The following is a 10,000-nucleotide window of genomic DNA, read 5'->3' on the forward strand; positions in this document are numbered from 1 at the left end:
CTGTTAACGAAGAAAATGCGTAACCTTAAAAGTCCAATATTTAATACTGACAGCTAGCGTTACTGAAAAAAGTCGTCTCCCCCGGCCTCTCCTCCCCAGCGTCGAAGTTCACGGGAGTTACCATGTTGAGAACGCTAAACCCAACGTCACACAATGTCAATGTTAGCTTGATGCTAGTCTCGCATTGCCAGACATTACTGCAAAGCGTAGCAGAGTTGCTAGATGCTGCTATGTTGACGGTTATAAAAGCCCGTGCTCTCGCGGAGCTCTGTACGCGGCTGACAGTCACCTTTTATGGACTTAACGTCACTGCAACAGCTGCTACAAAGACCGCAAAGACAGCAACCTCATGGTCGTCTGTACCATAGACAGTATATACGAATGGACCAACAGATCCCGTGTGTCTGGACGGAGACCAGTGAAGGATATTAGAAGATCTTTTCCGGTGAGCGCTGAGCGTTACTGAGCAGCCTCCAACTGAGCTTGAAGACGTAGATGTGACGTGAGCAACGTGTCTGAAAGTTGGAAGTCTTCTGGTAGCTGTGCCAAGAGAAATCTCAATCATTCCCAATCTAGCAGAGACGGAGAGCGTAGGTATATGTAAGGAGATAACATAGACACAGGCTAATTATTGATCACTATCAAACTATCATTTGATAGTTAACATTAGTAATTAAACTTAAACAGCTAATGTAAGTCGAAACTGCCTGTGAGCTTCTCCTGTACTATACGGTAATTCCTCTACTATGCGACAGTAAGTCTCGTGGTTATGACCCAATCGTTAGCCTATTTTTATAAAAACGTCTGCTACGGAGCCATAACGTGAGGTACAAGGTAATGGAGCCTTTTATACATTGTCGTGTTTCTTTAGAAATAAACAATGGACAAATAGAGTCTTTAAACACTTCAGATGTAAAGTTATTCTCTGTCAAAGTGACGTCAAAATGAATGGCAGTCAATGGGATGCTAACGGGAGGTGATCGCTTTGTAGCATCAAAATGGCGCCATAGGAGGTTCGAGCTCTGAAGCGAAGCTTACCCCCTTGATCTGTACCCAGGGCACAGTCCCTGTCTGTCGGCTACGCCCGCTGAACAGAAGCAGGGGAACAATTTCGGCAGGGGGGAGTACTACTAGTCTGTACTACTACTTCCAGACCCGTTATACAGCTTGTCTATACACTGTACAGTCAGAACATTACACATTATGGTTGCATGCCAGTTTGTAAGAAAGTGGGAATCATCTTACTGTCCAACATATCATAACCTTGAAGCTGGCGATGGTAACGTTAGCCACAATAACATAACGTTACATTCATCGCAAAGCAACCTGTAGAGAACACTGTGTCCCAATCCAACAATTCAGGCTACGGGGCTGCTTTGTTTTGCCAAAGTTAAATTGCATGTTTCCATTATGAGGAAGTCAAACTTGCGGTTTCTGGCATGTGTCATGGATCCTACGTTAGCAGTTAGCGTGTATGAGCATGGCTTAGCATCAACTTAGCATGTTTCCTTAATATCTGATGACACATTGGGGTTATTTTTTGATAAAATAAAGTAAATATATCAAATATTGCACCTCCAAAAGGAACTGTTGCTCTCATAACATGTATTGATTCATTAAAGGTGCAGTAGGTAAGACTTCTAAAACTAACTTTCTGTCATATTTGCTGAAACTGACCCTATGTTCTAGTAGAACTACATGAAGCAGGTCATTAAAAAATAAATCCAGCTCCTCTGGCTCCACCTACAGCCTGGAGTGAGATCTGCAAAAATCCACAGCTCCCTGTTCAGATGCACCAATCAGGGCCAGGGGGCTGGGGGGGTGTCTAACTGTCCATATGCACCAATCAGGGCCGGGGGGGGTGTCTAACTGCGTGTCAATCACTGCTCATGCACACGCATTCATTCTCCCTTGTGGGGGGAGGGGCTTAGGAGACCGTTTTGGGATTTGGCAGAAAGGGGGGAGGGACTGAGAAGTTGTTGATGTTCAAATTTTTTGGCTAAGTCCTGGATCTTCACAATCCTACCTACGGCACCTTTAACTGTGTGTGGTTTCTTGCCACAGGAAGTCTGGGAACACAGGGAGATATTCCCGAGAAGTGATATTTTGAACCCTTGTGTCGTCTTCCTGTCGACCATGAACTTGTTCAGAATTTTAAAATTAACTTTTTGGGGGGTTTTTTCTGACGTTTTTGTCCCTTTTTTGATGCTTTTGTCACTTTTGTCACTTTTTTCAACACTTTTTATTTTTTTTTTTATTTATGGTCATTAAACCTAACGTATATGACATTTTACCTAATTTTTGAGTTATAAAAAAGCAGAAATGATGAATTATTTTGACTAATAGTTAAGATCAGAGGATGTTGAGTGAATCACAGACTGGTTTATGTCAAAGTTTAGTCAGGATACTTTTCAAAAACCATTTAAAGCGATTTTTTCAAATTATATGAAATTGAATAAAACGGAAGTAATCATTCATTTTACCTGTGAAGAATGTTGCATACAACCTACATGCACGCATTCAAGTTATTTTGGGGAAATTTGTTTGTAAGAAACCCATATTTCTGATATGAAAAACTTTGAAAACGAGTCAAATTTGACCCGAGGGTTAAAATCAAGAGAAAACCTTCAAGCTTTTAAACTAGAGATGCACCGATTACAACTTCTAGGCCGATTCCGATTTTCTTTGAGTTAGGCCAACCGATACCAATTTTAGCCGAATCCGATTTAATTTTTTCTAACCACTTTACAGCACACACAAATATTTATTTTCTATCTTTTCTTTAATAGAACATTTTTTTAACAGATAATGGGTCACTATAAAATAGAACTATATAAATTACTCCTGGTGTGGGACATTCACACACATCTAAAGAGCAATGTTAGAACCATTTCCTTCTTTTCACATCCAATATCCAACTAAAGAAATGTGATTTAGGTTTTTGGTGTCGTCCCTCCACGCCCTACTTTCTCCTTGCAGGTGTTGCATGTTGCAAACTTGTTATCTTCTGCACACACGCTGAAGAATTCCCAAACAGCTGACATGTTGCAGGTTAATTCACCAGGTTCCTACATGCGCGAGAATAGCGCCGACACACGCTTCACACCGCGAGCGGGTACGCGTGACACACGGCGGAAAAGTTGAGAGAAAGAGAGCGTGCTGTGGCGTCCGTGCTGTGGCGTCCGTGTGTGTGTGTGTCCTTGAGAACTGTAACTGGTATAACTTATGTTGTCAGTTAATTGTAGCGTTGACCGGCATGAAATCAACATATGTCAGACTGACCTGCCGGTCGCCGGTCATGGCCGAGCGCGTGAAAACCGGCCAATTCCGGTCACCGGCCGGTCTATCGGTGCATCTCTATTTTAAACAACATCTCACCGAGAAGCTCCAGCACAGAAAGTAGACGAAAAAGAACAAAAGAGAAAAGAAAAAGAATAAAGTAGAAGCCTGACACACCAGCCTCTCTGGAGATCTGCATGAAGGCTTCGACTCCGCTCTCTCCGTAGTTTCCCTCGGAGGCGAGCGTGGAGACGTAGTTCCAGCCCAGCGCTTTGACGATATCCAGCATGGCCTGAGCCTGGTACGAGTCCGGAGGAACCACCCGAGAGAAGAAGTCGTACCGGTTGTTATCGCTGAGCTCTGGAGCCGTCGATGCATAGCTCACCTGAGGGATCTGAAACCAATAATCAACAATCAGTAATTCATACTCTTTATCATCCATTTACAGTTTCATGTTGCCAAAACGCCAAAACACACAACCTGATGAATCACTTAAATACAAAGGAAGATAAATGTGAAAAATTTAAAAAATAATCAAATATTGATATATAAAAATCAATATTGCGTTTTTGAAAATCGATATAGTATTGCTAAATAAAATATCACGATACTCAAGTGCATCGATTATTTCTTACACCCCTAATCAAAATTTTACAATCCATAAAATCCAGTGGAAATCTCTACTTCAGCAGCACTTACACACACCAAACTTTCCACTTTCATTCCTATCTACAGTATATTCTGACGCTTTATACACAGGGCTTTGTTTAGATTGTTTAGATCTCATTTACAGCCTTATTTATACGACATTTGATTCATAAAAACATGCAGAAAATGGATATTTGTTTATGGCTGTTGACAGTATTTTCTAAATTAATGGAGTGATAAAAAGAGATATCCAAAACCCCCTACGTAAATGTTTTTTTTCAACAAAATGAAAGAATAACTTTGAAGCAGGCTTTATCCAATGTTCACATTTCTGTTCTGGAAATGTGTGCAAATTAGCACATTTTTAATAAGATAATGCTTAATTTGCATATTTAAACATAAAACATTTCCGAAAAGGGTTTTACACACGATGGAACGTTATTTGTTGTACAATACATTTTCTCAAACTGCTGTTTTTGTGTGTGTGTGTGTGTGTGTGTGTGTGCATGCGTGTCTTTGTGTGTGTGTGTGTGTGTGTGTGTGCGTGCGTGTCTTTGTGTGTGTGTTTCTTTGTGTGTTTTTCTTTGTGTGTGTGTGTGTGTGTGTGTGTGTGTGCGTGTGTGTGTGCATGTGTTTGTGTCTTTGTGTGTGTGTGTGTTTTTCTTTGTGCGTACGTGTGTGTGCGTGTGCATGTACATGTGTGTGTCTGTGCGTGTGTGTGCGTGTCTTTGTGTGTGTGTGTGTGTGTGTGTGTGTGTGTGTGTGTGGTTCTTTGTGTGTGTGTGTGTGTGTGTGTGTGTGTGTGTGTGTGTGTGTGCGTGTGTGTGTGCGCATGTATGTGTGTGCGCGCGTTTGTGTCTTTGTGTGTGTGTTTCTTTGTGTGCAGTAGTTTCTCTTTTTAGTTTGTATTGAAATAAAATCACAAACTGAGACCTTTCTGTTTGTGTGTTCAGTCAGAACTCAGGGTCAAATTAAATACATGCACACCACTGGTCAAAGTGGAAACACTGGTGGACTTAAACAGAGGGGCAGCTACACACACACACACACACACACACACACACACACACACACACACACACACACACACACACACACACACAGGATTAGTGTTATGTAACAGCAGCTGAATGTGTGTCAGAGCTTCAATAAACTGGAGAACAATCACATTAACACTGTGTTTGTGTGTGTGTGTGTGTGTGTGTCTGTGTGTGTGTGTGTGTGTGTGTGTGTGTGTGTGTGTGTGCAGATTAATGAAGGACTTTACATTAACGAGCTCCTAAAAGCAGACCTCGTTATGACAGTCATCATCATCATTATCATCAGGCGCTTCAGTGGAGCGAACGCGAACATCAGCTCGCTCTCTTTCTCTCTGCGGTCAGTTTGTACGTTTCATGAAGTTTAAATCGGAAACCTCTCTCTGACATCACAGCCACCCCACGCTGTGATTGGTCAGCTGTGTGGAGGTGAGAAAGTAGGCGGGGTTTGAAGTTGTCTCTCAGGTCAGAACAGCGTAACAACAGATAGTTGAGAGAGTTGGACAGGACTGTGTGTACGACTGATTATGGAGACGCAAACGAGACAGAATTGCTAATAAACAGAAACAGACTCAGACTCGGATCACCATTCAGGAATATATAAATATATATCTCATCATCAATATCTGTCAGCTGAAATGACCATAGGAATGATCGATTAACAGATAAAATATTCCCATGATGCATCTTTGTGGCAGAGTGATTCTGCTGCTTCAGTTTTTAATAATCTAATAATCTACTGAAAACACACACAGACACACACACACACACACACACACACACACACACACACAGTCATTAAAGGCTTTCATTAGAGACAGTAAGTCATCCAGACACAAACTGTCTGTTTTAAACATTAATCCACAAACCAGACTACTTCATCCACTTCCTGTCTGTCTGTCCCTCTGTTAACCAACCAACACGTTGCACTTCTTTCACATGTTCACATGTCAACCGAATGAACCAACCTTCACATTCAACAGCACCTCAGTATAAACACACCAGAGTCTGCTGTCTGTTAATGTACAGCTGTACAACACAACCAACCAGCAACCAATAAGTCTGGATCAACGGAACCACATTTCCAGGATAATTAATTGCCTGACGTCGATGTCCCTCCCCTTCCTCTCTCTGTGTGTTGCTGTTCTCAAATTCTGTTCCCTTCAGGAAACAACAACAAACATCAAACTAGCGAGCTACACGCTGAAAATGTCAAGTTTTGAAGAACATTTTGGACGGTGCAACGAGGCAGGTCTGCTCGGTTCTTTCAGGGAATGATTGTAAAGATTTACAAAGAATATGTTTAGATCATTTCCTCTCTAACTGGGAGGTTTTGGGACTGATTGGTGGGATTGCTGTGGACGAAGTACACACGGAGATACACTGGTAAGAGCCAATGAGGTTTAACCATGTATCAGCTAATTTAAATAGCTCACGTTACTGTATTGTGTCAACAGTTAACTTCATTTAATATTGCATGTGGAGTTTTCTTTTGCAGGGTGCAAATGTTCCACCAGAACAAGTTCCTTCCTGAGACTATTTAGCAGAGCCACCGTCACTGCGTCTAGAGCTTAGCGCCACCCAAGATGATTGTGATTGGTTTAAAGAAATGCCAAAACCAGAGCATGTTTTTCTCCCATCCAGGAATGCTGTGTGGACTAGCCAGACCTTCCTTCACAGCGCTGTGGAGGAGGGTCTGGACATGCAAGACTACTATTTAATAAACACTGTATAGGGAATAGTGAGCGAATGAATGAGGGAATAGTTCCCACACAGCTAGTGTCTCCATTACATCGTTTATTCATGTAGTTCAATTTTATTTTATTTATAGTGTCAAATCATAAACGATGTTATCTCCGTACACTTTACAGATAGTGTTCTGTCTCTCCTCTACAGATGACTCCCACTTTTATTTACCATTGTGATTGGTTTAAAGTGCTCATATTATGCTCATTTTCAGGTTCATAACTGTATTTAGAGGTTGTATCAGAATAGGTTTACATGGTTTAATTTTCAAAAAACACCATATTTTTGTTGTACTGCACATTGCTGCAGCTCCTCTTTCCACCCTGTGTGTTGAGCTCTCTGTTTTAGCTACACAGTGAGACCTCTCACTGCTGTAACATCTTTGTTGGGAGTCGCACATGCTCAGTAGCTAGGTAAGGACTACTAGCCAGTCAGAAGCAAAGTATGAGGGCGTGCCCTGACAGTACCTAGGTAAGGACTACTAGCCAGTCAGAAGCAGAGTATGAGGGCGTGCCCTGACAGTACCTAGGTAAGGACTACTAGCCAGTCAGAAGCAGAGTATGAGGGCGTGCCACGCTAGCAGCTAGGTGAGCATTATAACGTGTGTTCCAAAGTGACCACGTTTGTCTCTGAAGTAAAGGCTGGACTACAATAGAGCTGTTTGGAGCAGTTTGTGAACAGTGTTTTCTGTTGGAGATGGTAAGTCCCTTTGGGGTGGACTTTGGGCTTTTTCACTTTGTTAACCTATAACATGCACAAAAAAGATATATAACACAGTAAAGGAAAGGGAAAGAATGCATCTGCAGTGTAGCCAGACCTTCCTCCACAGCGCTGTGGAGATAGAGCTGGCAATGAGAGATGAGCAACCAATGGTGTTTTTTATTTTTTATTTGCATAATTTGTATTTACCTCAAACAGTCTGAGGATGTTGGCCACCATGATGGACACGGAGCTGGCTGACGCGCCGATCACTCCCACCACCCTCTCTGGTTTGCGGATGATGGGCGGCTCTCCGTTGGAGCAGCGGATGTCGGACGTGTCTTTCTGGATCAGCGCCTGGACGAAGGTGAGCGACTGCTCCAGGGCGTACGTGTCCCGGGAGCAGGTGTCGAGGATGCGGGCTCCCAGCGTGATGTTGGGCAGCAGCTCTGGGTCGCTGTTGATCTGGTCCAGAGCGTATAGCATGGCCTCCATACGGTGAACGCCCTTCTCCTTCTTCAGCTCGCCGCAGGGAAGGCCGTGGGGGCCGCGGGAGTGGATGGGGAACAGCCCCCCCAGAGTGATGTCACCGACCAGCTTTATGGAGTGGGGGTGGAAGTGCTGGTGGGAGGCGCTCACCTGGACCAGCGGTCCACCAATCCAGAGCCAGAGAGACAGCAGGAGGCCGGGCCACAGGGAGGACGGACAGGGTGTCCATCCAATCCAGAACAAGACGTGAGGATGAGGATGATGACAGCGGTGGAGGGAGAGGGAGGAGGAGGGGGAGGGGCCTGATGATGTCATGCTGAGGGGACGTTTAGGGGAGACTGTTCATCCTGCCGCAGACACCTGGGGAGACATTAATCAATCAATGAATCAATCAATCAATCAATCAACCAATCAATCAACCAATCAATTAATCAATCAATCAACCAATCAATCAATCAATCCCTGCATGGCTTCAGGAGAGGAACAGATTATTTGAATCGGATTTAGTTTTTAAACACTCAAACAGAAAAAAATATATAAATAATAAGATTAAAAAGGTTTCTTCTGATTAATATATCAGTTTTCTTCATATGATATATACTATATATATATATATATATATATATATATATATAAATATATTGTATATACTGTATACCGTGTTGGGAAAGTTCACTTTCTACATGAACTAGTTCAGTTCATAGTTCATACTTCAAAATTTTGAACTAAGTTCACAGTTCCAAAAATTAAGCTATTATTATCGAACTATTATTTTTCAAAATTATTGCCACACAACTTTGTTGTGGATTTTGAATTCTTTGTTTACATCTGACAATCATTTTGCCAACACATCATGTGTATGTGCTCCTTTAATCCGCCGGCATGCCAGTACTGCAGAGTATCTCTTAGAAACATCATCTTTGTTTAGCCAGTGGATAGTGATGTTCACAGCTGACCAGCAATCTGCTGTTGTGCACACAGCCATCGATCTCAGACAGTTCAGTCTTAAGTTCACATATGTTTTCTTTAAATTTCTTGTTTAACAGTGTCTGTACTTTTTTTCTTGATGGCATCTTTTTGGATGGCTGCAACCCCTTAATTAAGTTTATGAAAGCTGGGCTTTCCACTTTACTCAAAGGCTGCAGGTCTCCGACAATATACTGCACCACCAGGTTGTCCAGCTGCGTCTTGGGAGATGTCAACGGAGCCGCTACTCTGCACAGTTAATGGGATTTGGGTCGAGGATCTGTCTTGACTGTCTTTTGATTTTTTTTATTTGCTTGCACATACCTTGAAAGGCTAGCCGGGTGCTTCCGTTCAATGTGCCGTTTCAGGTCTGCTGTGAATGTGACTGAAGTGCCTATTTTTTTTTTTGAAAGCCGGCGGGCAAAGTTTGCACAGAAATGTAAATTGACTGTGTGTTTTAGCCCGGCTTTCGCCTGGAAGGCTCTATAGAAATCTGGCACCCTGGTGTCTGAGCGTGCCATTCAGACACCAGAATGAACGAGCTCACAGTAACGTTCATCAAGCAGTAATACAGCACGTTCAGTTCACGTTCGCCCAAAATATGAACGAGTTCATGAACTATCGTTCAATGAACGTGTTCAGGCACAACACTGACTGTATATATATATATATATATATATATATATATATATATATATATATATATATATATATGTATATATATATATATTGAACAGAACATTCCCTGACATTGGACCTGAAAAAAAACAACTAAATAAATAAAAATAAAAGTAGATATTATGAAAAAATAAAGAAAATTGCAATAAGAAATGTGAAATATACAAAGTATGTACATGCATACTCAGTTATACAAATGCATATTAAATTAATAGAAATACATTATTTCAATTAAGCAATACAAGTTAGAATTCACCAAAAAGTTGGCATTTGCAGTGGAGCAGATTCATAAGAAACATGTAGTGACCTTTTCCGTGAATTTTCATAATCTAATTTGTTACAACACAACATTGCATCTTATTAGACACCCACATATTGTGTAAGACATGTCCATCTTTGCATGGAACAGGAGAGATAGAGAGCGGATGGTTTTTTCTCATAATTTGGGGGTCTTTAGT

General features: G+C 41.8%; 1 protein-coding gene across 1 annotated transcript in view; it reads right to left on the reverse strand.

The window, feature by feature from the left end:
• grm6a (glutamate receptor, metabotropic 6a) overlaps positions 1-10,000 on the reverse strand; it is a 48,783-nt gene that overhangs the window by 36,247 nt on the left and 2,536 nt on the right. Inside the window, exons 2-3 of the mRNA XM_031293113.2 lie at positions 7,620-8,258; positions 3,457-3,673 (exon numbers count right to left, since the gene is read on the reverse strand). Coding sequence (XP_031148973.1) covers positions 3,457-3,673; positions 7,620-8,213 — 811 coding nt within the window. The 5' untranslated portion in view covers positions 8,214-8,258. The remainder of the gene's footprint in view (positions 1-3,456; positions 3,674-7,619; positions 8,259-10,000) is intronic.

This window comes from Sander lucioperca, chromosome 12 (genome assembly GCF_008315115.2).
Source record: "Sander lucioperca isolate FBNREF2018 chromosome 12, SLUC_FBN_1.2, whole genome shotgun sequence".
In the NCBI taxonomy this organism is placed as follows: domain Eukaryota; kingdom Metazoa; phylum Chordata; class Actinopteri; order Perciformes; family Percidae; genus Sander; species Sander lucioperca.